Source organism: Podarcis liolepis (assembly GCF_965112155.1).
Source record: "Podarcis liolepis genome assembly, chromosome: 5".
Taxonomy (NCBI): domain Eukaryota; kingdom Metazoa; phylum Chordata; class Lepidosauria; order Squamata; family Lacertidae; genus Podarcis; species Podarcis liolepis.
In genome coordinates, this window is record NC_139556.1 from 87,056,517 (window position 1) to 87,071,653 (window position 15,137).

A 15,137-nucleotide genomic window follows, 5' to 3' on the forward strand; every position below is an offset into this window, starting at 1 on the left:
GACTTTAAATAATTTAAATGTTTTTCAGCCAGGCTGACGGTTCTCATTTTTCACCCTCTCCCTCTCAGTGGCAGAGCAATTTATGATTTGTCTTTTGCTGATATATTTTTTTCTGGCCTTTGTTCTGAGCCTTTAATACCCTTAAAGGCCTTCCCCAAAGAAGAGTTTTCTAAGCACGAGTCAGGCAGAGTTGTCATCCATCTGTTCCTGAAGTCCAGACATCTTCCCTCAAGCTTGCATTTTGCTGCAGTGATATTGTAGTTTCCCAACAGCGGATGTGCTCACTTATCCAAGAGAACCCTGGCCTGAAAATGGTTTCTGTTGTGTGCGCTGACTTTCAAAACCAGACACTGCCTTCATAATTAGCTGGAACTTAAAATAATTTAGATGAAAACTGCAGCTGTAAATCTTAAAACACCAACTTTTACATATTTATTCTTTGTCCTTTGGCAAATACTCAAAGTGCATCTCTGACCTCTTCCATCACCACCAACACTAGAAGTGTAGATCTTGCCAACTTTGTAGCTTTTGACCTCTCTAGGCATTGCATACTCACTGAGCACAGCAGGGACATGTCCTCCTATATGAGTCCCCCCCCCACTTGACACCATGAGATCAGTTCCCTTCCATTTTTTGTGTGAAATCTGTATTAGACATGATCAGGAACCCCAAGATTCTAGAACTCTATTTCTAAAAACATCAAGACAAGCAGTGCTGTCTTTTGGCAAACATGGGTTATTTGTTTGTTTGTTATGAATCAAGACCTGATGCCTGGTTTACACACTATCCTCTACTGTGTTGTAATTCCTCACTTTCTGCTGTTGGCTTATTGTTAGTTTTTGTTTGAATTACTTTATGTTTTCTTATTGGCAATTTTACTAGCTATTTTTAAGTTGCAAACCGCTATGGAATTCTCTAATTATCATCAGTTACTAAATATTTCAAAATAAAAACAGAAATAAAATAAATAAATTTTGAAATAAAATAAAGATTGATTTGGGTCTTTCGTAACCGTCCAGGGGTCCTTTACCTTTTACCATATATATTATATATATTTTATATGGTGTTTATGTATGTTTTGTTTCTTTTAAAATATGCCTGTTCCTACCTTTGCACATCAGAGAACACTTGGTCACATTCTTTGCACTCTTGAATGTCATGCATATCATGGAGGTCATTCTCCTTGTCAAGCTTTGGCTGAAATTCCTCATCCACCATCGAAAATGCTGAGTGAGGTGTGCTGCATGGGAATTTCTGATGGTCCACGAGATCTGCTTTGGACTCAAACAGCTGGTCACAGTCTTCACACCGATACTGACGCTCCTCTGTAAAGCAAATCAGTCATTACTCTCAGTGGCCTTCGACCAATGCGAGAGGATAAATTTGCTCTAAGTGCTGATAATTAGGGAACTTTCTGTATAAGTTATTTGACAATCTGCCATAAGAAATTGCTGACCATGAATGTCTGGAGCCATAGGATCGTGTAAATAGTCTTCAGTCTTCATGAACAGAAGGAGCTCTTCTCCAGCTTCAATGTCTTTCACCACTCTGTAATATATCTGACAGAGAGAATGGCAAGTAAGTGACAAGAAGCACACAGTAACCAAGAGGGGATTTTCTACATATATGTTGCAGCAAAAATATGAGGTCATATTGGCCATGTTGGTGCCACAAAGGAGTGGCCACAATTCAGCGGTAGAGCACATTTTTGCATGCAGAAGGTCTCATTTAGTTCCTCGCACTTTCAGGTAGAAAAAGGATCTCAGGTATCTATCTACCTACCAACCAACTTTGCTGGGAAAGTCCTCTGTCTGAGATCTTGGATTGCTGTTGCTAATTAAGAGTGGACAGCACTGGGCCAGAAGCACAAATAGTGTTTCTCAGTAGCAGTCCCGAAGCCAAAATAATCTGGCAGAAGATTTATCCCAATAGCTATTATTCCTATGCAAAGAAAGCTGTATTTCCATCAAGAAATATGCTCAAGAGCAAGCTGTGTGACAAGCAAAGTATTATTAATGCTTGCTGACAATTCACAAATCTTCCTATAACATGGGCTGTACAGGTAATTCACTGAATAAAATTTCTTACTGAAGTGCCAACTGAGAAGACAGGTATATTCAAATGCAGTCTTTAAAAAAAAAATAAAGACACACCACACACAAAGATCAACTTTTTTCCTAGTTACACCAGCAGGGGGTGAGAGATAATTCCATTGGGCAAATAGGTAGGAAGTCAATAATAGAATGACAATCCAGTCTGTATTATAAGCATTGGGATACACCAAATTAATCATAAAGAACAACTGCAATGCCTTGGGTAAGCACATAGCCAGATATCACTCAAGGTTTACTATGCAACCTGATCCACAGAGATGTGCAGAATTGTTCTGCAGAGCTTTACTTGGTTAAGCTTGTATTTCCAGGTTAGTCCCGGTAGATATACCTCGGATCACTGTCTTAGCTTCCTGTGTGAAAAGGAAAACTCCACCTAAACAGCCCCATCAAACATCAAAGCATCATTTGCACGTTTGAATTTGCAGCCTGTAGTGAAGAAGGAAGGAAACCTAACCTGATGGTTATGCTCTGAAAAGGAATAGGAAGGAAAACCAAATCAGCTAATTCCAGCAGTGGGGCAGGTGGGGCACTGGCTGAGAGCCCAGGTGCTCAGAGGGGAACCTCACTGGTCCCAGCCCTGCTGGCTGCCCTTTAGGGGTAGGAGAACCTTATCTGTGATCCCCAAAGGCCTATAAAAAGATGACTTTAGGAAGAAAAGCTCACTGTCTTATTGTTTCACTCAGAACCTGCATTACGAAGAACAGTTTTCATGGGACTTTGATAAAAGACAAATGTTTAAATAAGATATTCAAACTAATTCTAAAAGCACTGGCTACCTCTGTTCATTTATCAAACTCAAAGCAAGCCTTCTCTTTTACTTTTTTAAAATAATTTTGTGACAACTCTTAACACTAGGAGGATACAACAATGGGGAGGGGGGTTCAAAAGAAACAACTATTTTGAACACTTGTCGGCCTAGAGGAAGTTCTCGGAGACTGTAGGGAAAAGGCAGAAGTTTCAGTGACCCACACCAATGGGAAAAATCCACATTGCTCAAAACTATTGACTGTATGTGCACACAGTTCTTATACAGCTCCAGTAGGTGGCTCTAAAACCCAATTGTTTCTTTTCTCAGAAAAAGCCTGACCACAACTATGTGCTGGGGGGGGGGCTGTCTACAAATACCTTAATGAAGAGTATTGCATTACTCCAGGTTTATTTGCTTCTTTCCTGCCCCCACCGTTAAAATTGCAGTATTGTTGTTTTTCTTTTTAATACTAGCAGTAGTTCAAGCACCTGAAGAAGCCAGGTCATATATCGTCGAGTGGTGTTGGGATAAACAGAAGGAATTTGTATGTTACATGACATTTCCAGAGAACAAGCTAAGGCCACATTGTGGCTGCCTCTCCAAAGGCAAAAGCTCTAAGAAAAAAAGCATTAATCATACAATGTGCAGGCTGCTGACTGTTAGCTACGCACCTTCCCCATAAAAGTAGAGATTTGGGGCTTCTGGAGTTTCCACTCCCACTTCTGTCAACTCCCTTTTCCTCCTTTAGTTCTCCAAAGTGAGAGCTATCTTAGCCAAACCATCTTTTAGGTTTATAATCTACATTCCCGCCCCCGCCCCCGTCGCCCCTTTCCACACACACAAAAGACAAATGCTTCCAAGTAGCATGTTTCATTCTGGAAATCTATTTCCCCTAAGAACACAATGGCATTCTCTCCACAATCTGAATTACCTCTTTTGTTGGCAGCTCTCAAAGGTTTAAGTTATTAGCTTCCTTTCCAACAGCATGCTGACATTTGAATGGTGACATATTAGAACTTCACAGCAAGGTCTCGCAAAGAAAAACGCTGCCTTAACACGTACACCAAAAAGCCTTCCTCCCCTCCCCCATTTTGTTTTTAAAGGAAAGGAAACACTATGATATTGCAGATTTTTTTAAAGGTCTGATCTGTTCGGCACAAACCTGCACAAATTAAAAAGGAAAGACAACAAGCCTTTCGCTGTTTCTCCTGAATTTTGGCTCATCTTAAAATTTGTCTAAAAACTAATGGGATATGAAACATAGGCACTCAGCACAACAAGGCAATGTGTTTCTAGTCAAAAGAGAGCATAAAGACATTCTAGACTTTAAAAGCTGGGAGGGGTCAGCAAGAAAGGCTAATCACTCCACCACCCACAACACAGCAAAGACTATTTTGATTCCTGACTGCAGCCATTTGAAATAGCTGGGGTTATGATCAAGCGCCAGAAGTAAATTTGTCTGAGTTCAGTCTAGTGGTGGTCAAAATACACAACAGGCTTAGTGTGGATAGAAGTAACAGGTCAGTGAAAAACCATGGCTGCCATGGTCTCAAAAGGTCATGGAGGAACATGTTAATTGGTCCCTAGCTGACTTGGGTTGATTCACCAATTTACATACTGCATTGTAAAGGAAGCCTAAAGGGGCCCATTCTCAGAATCAGTAAACTTACACGGAGGAGTGTGTATGCATTGACATTAAGATGAATGCTGAAACCTTTTGCATACTTAGCCGAGTTCCACTGAGATTTACCTCTGAGTAAACAGGAACAGGATTGGGCTACATGACACTGATGCAGCTAATTGCTCAGGAAAATTTATGTCTGAAGTGGGGCATGTTTCAGTCCTCTTCCCAGGACACTAACCCACCTCACCCCTTCAGTGTACAGTGGCCAAATGATAAAGGGGGGGGGGGGCTTGGGCTGCTCTTGTGTTCTTAACAGCAGTTTGACTGGTTAGAAATCAGCAACTGAAGCTTTCCTTGCAGGGAGATGTCTGGTGATCAAAATGCTGTTAAAGGCATAGCTACAGGGGCATCTTTAAAAGTTTAAAACCCCTGCATGCATGTTGCAAAAGGTGCCTTCTGAATAATCAGTTTCACTGAAATTATTGAGACTTAAATACGAGTCAGTATACTTAGGGCCAGAGTATAGTGGATTAACACAGAGTAACAAAATAATGTAAGAAATAATGGGTTGCTTTTTCCTTTCAAAGACTCATAGAAGCTCAATTTACCATTCAAACATGAATGGAAAAATTAAGAAACTTGACCTTTTACCACCCTTTAACAAATTTAAATGTGCAGAAAATGCATGGTTAAAATGGGTTAAAGGGTAATTAATCTGTTACTAGATCTGTATTTACAAATAAACCGCAGTTTAATGAAATTAATGTTATAAAAAGCCCACCCAATAATGTTTGTTATGTTTAAGGGATCTTCTGACCCCTCTAAAGGTATAAAGGACCCCTGGACAGTTAAGTCCAGTCAAAGGCAACTATGGGGTGCAGCGCTCATCTCACTTCAGGCCAAGGGAGCCAGTGTTTGTCCACAGACAGCTTTCCAGGTCATGTGGCCAGCATGACTAAACTGCTTCTGGCGCATGGAGGACCTTGACAGGTGCCAGAGCGCATGGAAACACTGTTTACCTTCCTGCCACAGCGGTACCTATTTATCTACTTGCACTGGTGTTCTTTTGAACTGCTAGGTTGGCAGAAGCTGGGACAGAGCAACAGGAGCTCACCCGTTTGACACAGAGTCAAATAGCTCACCTTCTGATCGGCTCTACACCTGTACCCTGTCCAGCACAGGAGAAGATGAGCTTTGGAGTAAGCTATGGGCAAATCAATGGGATCCCTATACCCAAAAGGGACACAGTTTGTGAAATAAACACTATTATGGTACACCTCCTTCACTCATTTCCCTCCTGGTTTGTGTGCATATTTGATTGGGTCAGAAAAACAAATATGCAAAAGTCCTTATTGCTTTCTCTGCCTCTGCTCCCTCCCTTCCCTCCACCTTTCTGAATCACCAAATATGTTAATGTTTCTCATGCAATTCAGCTGGGAAATCCATGAAGCAGTTCCTTAGTTTTTGTAGTTAATATGCAAAAGTCATTTTCATAATGTATCTGATAGAGTGAGAGACAGCGAAAGAATGTGACAATCACACTAGTGATTTGGAGTACACATTTGGGACTTTTGAAAAGGTGACTGAACATGAATGGCAAAACAGAAGCACAGTTAAATGAGCTCAAACTCATTCTCAGCTTTAACTTGATATTTATTGGGCCTTATGAAAACAAGAGTAAAGTGGAGCAAGTCCTGCTGGAGCAAGGGCAAGCCTGCTGCAGGCTTCCCCATACAGCTCTGATAATGCACCTCAAGCCTACTCTGCAGCCCGTGCTCACATAATTTTCTCATGAGCAGATACTGCCAATTGTGACAAATGATGCTGTGAGTTGGTGATGTGGACTTTGATTCACTGGGGGCCAGGTTGGGACAACCAAATTCATTTGATCCACGGCTGAAACAGATTTAAGTAAGGCCAGCTTTTAAGTCCTGCAAATAAATCTGATGTCAACATCGCATGCACTGAATATTTGCTTTAAGCAACACTTGCTTTTCCATTTATTAAGATAAATGTATTTAAATCTGACTTTTCTCCAGATCTAATGGCCTTGGTGCATTTGAAAGGGAATAGTAAGTTATGGGCTGATGAGCCCAAGACACGACTGAACTGCTGACTTACAGAGTCTTGGAAGAATGATGGCAAGATGTACAGGTTGTATGCAATAGATGGACTTCCTTTTGTCCTTCGTTTGGCTTTTAATTTAAGTACCAAAGGTTAAGAAGTGGAGTTTATAGTTGTCAGAAAACAACCAGACTCCTGAAAGGTATTGTGTTGAGTAGCAAGAAATGTCTGTTTGCCAATTAACCTCTGATGGACCATTCGCACATGCAGGTCATCGCAATCAATGGCTAGAGATGCAGCTGAGATTTAGCCCTTAGTGACAATGCTGTTGCTCTGGTTTTTATGTCCTGTCATCTACACAACATTGCCTGGGGTGGCAAAGGTAGCTTGCTGCTCTCCTCATGCAGCAAGCTCTGAACCATTTGGGCCCATTCAGGGCCAGCCTTGCCACACAGCAGGGTAAAGACACCTGGCAGCACGAGGGGGAAACAGACGAAGGCGGGCATTGGTGTCTGAATGGTGCAGCAAGACTTTTAAAAGTTGGTCAGTGTGGTGGGGGGTGATGGCATCTGAACTCCATGAACAATGAAATGGCTCTGACTGGTTCCTGTGAAATTGTGCAGGCGTCTTGTTCACAGGTTGTAAATTGAGAAGGGGATCTTCTTCTGACAGAGAGACAGAACTAGGAAGCCTTCCCCGCTTCACTTTTAAGAGACAGGACTTCTCTTTGGGCTGCTGTCAAGCAAGTCACTGTCTGCAATTTTGAAACTAATGCTATTGTCCTTTGCTATCATGTAACTGACTGAGACTAAAGAGCAGATTTTAAGAAGTACAATGTATCAGCTGCTTAACACACATACAGACATATATGGAGATTTTCAAACAAATTGCACATGAAAACAAAATAGGATCCTTGATCTCTAAATTAGGGGAGAGCAGCAGAATGTGCATTGCAAGGGTGGGATGGGGCAGCTAATTAACATACAGTACTCTAATTTCATGTAAATGACATCCTTTCTGTTGCAATCGTGTATTACATTTTGCTTTACAGGAGACAGTAAGAAGCTAAAACACTTCCATGTTTTTCCCCTTTAAAACTGAGATTGAATGCATTTTTGTAATAAAAGTAAAAATGTGTCACCTAATCACAAGACTTCAAGCACATCACGTTAATAGCTGTCCTATGTATTCAACCCAAGGTCCATCTAGTTCAGGGTTCTGCTTCCAAGGAGGGCTTTGGGAAACTTGCAAGTGTGACCTCTGTGCAATAGGCTTCCCCAAGTGCCTGGAACAGAGCAAGGCTATTGCCTTCATGCCACACGTTTGAGCTTCCCAGAGGCATTTGGCAGCCTTCTGATAATCAGCAGCATGCTGCCTCTGAACATGGAAGTTTCATTTAGCTATCCTGGCTGATAGCTATTGACAGTCCTACTATTTCTTGACAAACAAAACAAAAGCACATGTAATATCTGACCTCAAAATGTTTGTGCCAAATTGTATGCTAGTGGAATGGGGGGGGGGGGGAGAGAGAGAGATTGCTAGCCATTTTAATATGGTTGCAATAGGCACTCCTAACGTCACATATGTCTCACTCTTCTTTTTATATAAAAACACCCAGAATTACCTTTTTGTGGAAAGCAGGGATTTTTTTTCTGGACCTGATATAATGGTAAGAGTATTTTTTTAAAAAAATCAAAAAAGCAGTGGAAGGACATCAAGTAAAGGAGCCAAAATGGGTCACAAAACTCTTTGAAAATAAAAGTTTAAAAATTACTTTCACCTTGTATCCATTTTACACAAGCTCTCCATTGTCTCAAAGCTAAACCCAAGTGTATTTATTCCATAGCGCTTTGCCTTTGAAATAGCATTTCTCAATATATGAGTAATATGATTTACTACTTAATGGTAGGCCTGAACTTTCAGTTGTATAGTGGCTCTTAATAACAGTGACCATTACTTCTGTAAGATGACCACGTACATTTCAGAGACCTACGAGGTGCTGGAATGGAGCTTTCTATGTCACAAACAGGCCTTTGCCTCATTCAGACCATTACACAATAACTCACATTATCTGGTTAAGAAGCCCCTAGATATTAACTTTAAAAAGGGAAGGTGCTGGAACTAAAACCTGCCTTAAACACATACGTTCTGAACAAGAAACTCAGTCCTCTCATCCCAGGAATGTGGGCCTTGGCTCTAACTGCTCACTGATGAAGGAAAGGCACTCTGTATATGTACAGAGATGTGTACTGCCTCCTATGTAGCCTGAGCCTTTGCATGTTCACTCAGAAGTAAGTCCCATGGAGTTCAATGGAGCCTATTTCTAACTGTGCATAGGTCGGCAGGCTTCACATTTTTCCTTCTCATATTCCAGGATGGAAGATTTCACCATCTATGTCCTGTTAAGGGAGCACTAGTTCAAACGAAACTCCAAGAGACTGCTGCACATAGCATGCGATCATTATGAATACCTGTCATTTTAAGATGGATTTCAGATTGCAAAATACATTATAATCCTTACTATTTTCATCTTCGCAAATGCTATGGCAATGATTATTCCCATTTTTACAACCAGAGAAGTGAGAGCCAAGCATAAGAAAGAATTCTGCAGATAAAGGAGTGTGCAATTTACTCAGAACCCTTTGTGACCACTTGAGTTGTAGCTTCTCCAGCTTTAAGCAAAATAACCTGCTCTCAAGGGCTGATCTTCCTAGTTTGTGCCTACTCTTTGCAGTCCCTGGCACTTTCATTTTTCCTACTTTCATTGTTCTAAAACTGCTCCACTTAGTGGAAGCTAACAGGTTTTGGGTTTTTTAAAATAAAGTTTTAGAACCTGTATAAATTATTTTCCTACATGTCTTTATTTTGCAGAGCTAAGGCTGCAATCCCAAACACACTTTGATGCAGTTAAGTCCCAATGAACTCAGTGGAATTTACTTCTGAGTAGACATGTACAGTCAGGAAGCAAGGTAACGTGTCAAGTAAACTGCTGAAGACTATGCAGTGAAAAGCTATGCAGGGCATTGTAACTCTCTAAACTCCTAGAAAAATCCTGTTTACACCCACTATCTTCTGAAACTTCACCTGCCATATTGCATATCTAGACCCCAAGGACTGGATATTTGCTTTAAAATAAAAAGCTGAGGTTCTTACCAGGCTGCCAAATTCTGAATTGCAAAATTATATTCCAAAACACACACAGTCCTGTTAATGCAGAATTATTTCTTCCTATCCTATTTTAATTGTATTCGGAAAATTGCCTTACAACAATGAAATAAAATAACACAGAATAAAGGAAAAGAACTGTGTTTCAGAATAACAATCGTAGGTGTCAATGTAACAGAGCCACAAAGAAAAGCTACCAAATGGAAATATAGTGATGAGGAAGAAAATTTGAAAATATATTCTATTTCCTTTTAGAGGATGGACAAGTCTTGGCAGTTTATTTTTCCTGGTTGGGCACTGGAAGTTTTATTTATGTTTAACAGCCTGCATTTGGCATGCATAAAGAATAACAGAAGCGTGAATTATGAAAGACCTTCAACCTATCCAGGAAGTTGTAATATTTGAAATAATAGAGAAAATTCACTTCCTGAACAATCCGAAAAGAGAGAGGGAAGGATCCTCTCCCAGCCACCCCTCACCAACACATTGTGGCCTATAGATATTAGTTCACTTTCGTACAGAGGGACCTGTAAGTCCTCAGAGTGAGACTCAGACCTCCTGGTGTCCCAAGACCTATCCAAATAAAACAGCAGAGCCCTCTGTGTTCCTGCAAGCAGGATGGCTACTGAGTGCAGAACCATATCTAGGGAGCGAAAGAAGACAAAAGAGTCTCAGAAAGTTTAAACTCCAAAGCTCTGTGCAGCTAGTACCGCAGAGCTCTCCTTACCAATGGCAGTGTGTGCCATTTGGATTCGTGAGAATGTAAAGGATTATGATAAAAAGAGAGTGAAACTACTGCCTGTGAACAGAGAAAGAACAGAGCCATTCCCAGTCACCACCCTCGTTAACACGGGTCCAATGAAAGACTCCTAACTCGGTAACCCTACACACCAATGTAGTTGCAACCAGCAAAATGACCTTGTGACCAGGCAGCTACAAGGAAATCACTGGCTCTACCTTAGCAGTAGAACCCCAGGACTGATAAATCCTACTGAGTTTATACATGTCTTAAGAGGGAGCCTTCCTAGAGTACAAGGCAGTCACAACAGAAACAACCATTTGAGTCAGCCAAAGTCTTTCAGTTGTCATACTGTTAGATAAATAGCAACAACAGTTCCTCTGGACTGGAAGTATCCACAGGTTTCACACAGACAAAATGATGAGACATTGAAATAATGGCCTCTGCAGTCATAATGAGGCCACAAGGACTACCTAAGCCTACAGCAGCTGAATCTTCTGGATCATACAAGGAATCAGAGGGGAAAGAGAATGCTAATAGTTGAACCCCCAGACCATGGTGCAATAGAATGTCTATTCCCTTCAATGTTGCACTCAGGAAGCACACAAGATGGATGCCAAAAACTGCAGTGACCAGGTTTGCAAAGGGGTCTATCGCTGGCCAGCTGAAGTGATGGCTGCCTTGAACAGCTCAAGTGAAAGACTTCAGGCCCAGGGATATGGCCCAGAGCTCTAGGCTGTTGCCCCCTGGGTAACTACCTGGTTGAGAAGAGCATGCCAAACCATCAGGCAGGCATCGAGGGTCAGGATCAGTCTCTGCAGCTCTCCAGACACACTCCGTCAGAGCCAGACCACCAATGAGGTGAGGTGAGGTAAAGCACCTGGCTCAGGTAGCAAAAGCACAAGAGCTGGTGCCCTGCCTGCCTCTGGCAGAACACCCCATCCCCTCACTGGTGAGAGGGAGGAATTATGGCATGTGGCATTGCTTCTCGTCTCTCCCAGCTCTGGGGCAGAGGAGAAAAGCGGCAACACCTTGAGGAGTGCCCTGGTTCTCGCTGAGTTTCGGGAGAGCTGAAGCGTTCCTGTGTGCAATGTTGTTGTTCATCTCCCCAACACCACCATCCAGGGCAGAGAAGATGAGCAGCAGCACTTTGAGGAACGCCCCAGCTCTCAAGTTCAGAGGGGGGGGGCATTCTGATAATAGTGGCAGGGGCAGGGAGTGACACATTCTCATTTCCAGAAACGTGTAGGGAAAAGTCTGAAGGGGAATGCTAAGGTCCCTGAGAAAGGGGTATTTAACAGAAGAAGAAAAGGTGGGAGGGGAGGAAAAAGATCACAAAACTGACACAAAACAAACACTAGAAAGGATATAGATGAGAAGGCAGGATTGGACTGGAAATAATAATAATAATAATAATAATAATAATAATAATTATTATTATTATTATTATTATTATTATTATTATTATTATTAATTTATTTATTTATACCCCGCCCATCTGGCTGGGCTTCTCCAACCACTCTGAGTGGCTTCCAACAAAATATTAAAATACAGTAATGCATCAAAAGCTTTCCTAAACAGGGCTGCCTTCAGATGTCTTCTAAAAGTCTGGTAGTTGTTGTTCTCTTTGAAAGAGGGATAACTCCTCCCTGGAGAAGAAGCAGAAGGCTTCAGAAGACCCTGCCTGATCCTTCTAGTAGGAGGCACCATCCCTACCAGAAATGCCTCCAATAGCACCTGGCAAAGTTCCTTTCTGCCCTAGGGTAGGCACTAACATGATATAAAAAGGGAAATAAGGATGCCTTTGAGCATGTGCAGAATGCTTTGCCTCGGAACACTGGGATAAGAAATTAAAAGCAGCACTTTCAAGCCTGAGATTAAGCTTTCAAGCAACATAACATTTCCAGGATAGTTTGAGATTGGGCAGGTCTTTAGATATTACATTCTGTAGCCAGGCTTCAGCAGGTTTTAGTCCCATGGCTTGATTTCAAGAGGTCAGCCCTGGAGCACGTTATGTAAGAATACAGAGCACATGTGGGCCTATGAAATTGCTCAACACTCCCAACTCAGAGACTTAGCTTGTTCCTTTACATGGTCCATCTAGAATGAGTAGCTAATATTCATTTCACATTTTCTCCCAAGAAATTAAGCTACGTACAGGAGTGCATAAAGGATATGGATGTTACTGTTACAGCAAGTGAAGGAAGGTGGTTTTAAAGTTGTTTATTATTGCTTTGATAACATAAGACCTATCCACAGAACCTTCCGCCAAGTTATCTCATTAAATGTACAAAGCTGAGCTGTCATATGGTATACATACATACATACATACCTTATGCAGTTCTCAGCATAAATAAAATGCTAGGCTTTGAATTTATAGTAACCATACCTTTCCGTTACAGCTACTGTCTCTTAAAGTGCAAGTTCTCCATTTTTATCAGTTGGAGCATAGTAGTGTAATAATATTATAAGGTTTACATTCCAAAGTATAACACCTGGATGACTTGAGATTGAAAGGATGCTCAAATATTCTTCTCCATCCAGAATCCAAAATTCTGTCTCAACATTTATCGCCTGCTATGATTAAAACACATCTCAACATGCTGGTATGTGTTCACTGCTTGTCCTACTCAGAGTAGACCCATTGAAATTAGTAGGCACAACTTAGGTTCCTAAATTTCCATGGGTCTACTGTTAGCAGAACTTAATTGAATACAGCCCATTTATACCTGGGTAGACCAAAGGCAGGTACAGCCAAAACTAGATTGCATTACATTCTCTCCCTTCCCAGCACAAACAGTGCTCAGTTCACATTAAAGTCAGTAATATTACAACCCTAAACCCATTTATTAGAAAAGTTACTTTAAGTAAACACTTATATGGGAACAGAACAGCAGCCTTAGATGAATTTTCAAATGTTAATCACTCTACCCAACCTCCATGATCTTAAGAGTGTTGACTTGTAAATCATGTAAATGAAAGTATCATACATCTCACCATAGTGAAGAAGGCTGTGGTCAGGTGATCTGTATGCTATCCAGGTGTTAACTGTTAATGAGCTGTTTCAAGGTCTCTTCTGATTCTTTATCTTTAAACCAGACTTGAACCACATATCTCTTCTACTAGGAATGTCTTATGTAAAGTAGGACCCATGGCCACCCTATGGAATCCTCCCCCTGCATGCTGTTCTGGGGTTTCCTCCAACCCTGTCCCTGCCCCGCCCAGCCAATTTGAGGGAGGAGAAAGACAAACAAAAAAACCATTTATCTAGCAGAAGGCCTCAGATTGGCTTCCACTAGTGGAACTATTTGGCACTTTGAGTACCATTTTCAGATTCTTGTAGAGAGGTTTAAGCTTTCAAAGTGTGTAAGGCACAACTCACGTTTTTTTAAATTCCCCTTTTCCATTTGCGATGCAAATACAAAGCCTGGAACCAGGGGCAGGGAACCTGTGGTCCTCCAAATTTTGCTGCACTACAACTCCCATCATCCTTCACCATTGCTTATCCTAGCTGCAGCTGATGGAAATTGAATTCCAACAACACCTGGATGGCCACAAACTACCCACCTCTTGCCTAAACTGATCAGCATGTACTGTCATATTTTTAAAAGCTGTCTCCTGATTTTTAATATGTATGAACTCACACTTCTCCCAAAGGCACTATTTTTAGTGACACGTGAAAATTCTCAATGCATCACTAGAACTCCCTGTACTACATTGAATGGGATATGAAGGGGAAGGGGGAGAGATAACAGGGCTGGCATTCCTTCTTATCCATTCAAAACGCAGAATTAATTTGAGCTGAAGGGATTGCGCCTCATATCTCCTTAGGGAGGCCCTTTTACACTTTGCAAATCATAGAGGGGAGGGAACTGCCTCAGTGCAGCGGGTGGCTAAATTGCGCTTTGGTACATGCTGTCCTCCTGTCCTATCATTAAATGACAGGGAAGCAGACCTCTGTGGAAAATGGGGCCGCACTCAACTCTTCCTCTTCCTGAGGTGAATGAAGGCGGCTCAGTCCACTCAACCACACAGTTCAGAGCCTCCTGCAGTCTGAATGATATCATCGTAGGGCTAGGATTTCAACAGTCTGCCTGAAACAGCAAGCTAGCATGTTGACTTACAAGTCAATTGTTTTGATTTGTCTCTCCCGCTTCCCCAACCCAATGCTCCTCTGCTGCATGTTGTGCCTATGGAATGCAAACGCTCAAATACTGATCTGAGGGGGGTTCCCACTTTCTTCCTACCTCAGACTCAGATCTTCCTGTAACTGCAGAAATGCCGTGGGAAGGAACAGAAGAGCAATGAAATGAGAGGGCTGCAACCTCAGGATACAACCTCAGACATTGGGGCATCGCAGTCTGTTAGCAGCCCATGTGAGGGCTAAACCACCTCTAGACAAACAGGCTGACTTATAGGAGACCCAAGGGTAGTTGTGTAACAGCAGTAGCAGAGTGGGCAAATTCTGAAAAGACAAAACCAAAGCTCTGAATTTCTCACACACACAAAAGAAGAGAGTGGTACAGTCACCAACTAAATGAGCTGGAAAGACTGGACAGTAAAGAGCAGACATCAAGTCTTTGCTGTAATACAAATGAACAAATAAGGCAGCCCCCATGTCATTGCTAAGCAAAACTGGGTCTTATGAGTGCCTGGATGGAAGACTGCCTGGGAACCCCATGC

At 41.8% G+C, this 15,137-nt stretch overlaps 1 protein-coding gene across 50 annotated transcripts in view; it reads right to left on the bottom strand.

Moving 5' to 3' along the window:
* Positions 1-15,137, bottom strand: part of MECOM (MDS1 and EVI1 complex locus) — a 464,332-nt gene that overhangs the window by 52,858 nt on the left and 396,337 nt on the right. For all 50 annotated transcript variants that reach the window (XM_083503849.1, XM_083503846.1, XM_083503883.1 and 47 more), the window contains 2 exons: positions 1,457-1,559; positions 1,109-1,325 (listed from right to left, as the gene is read on the bottom strand). In XM_083503849.1, the coding sequence (XP_083359975.1) occupies positions 1,109-1,325; positions 1,457-1,559 (320 nt within the window). The remainder of the gene's footprint in view (positions 1-1,108; positions 1,326-1,456; positions 1,560-15,137) is intronic.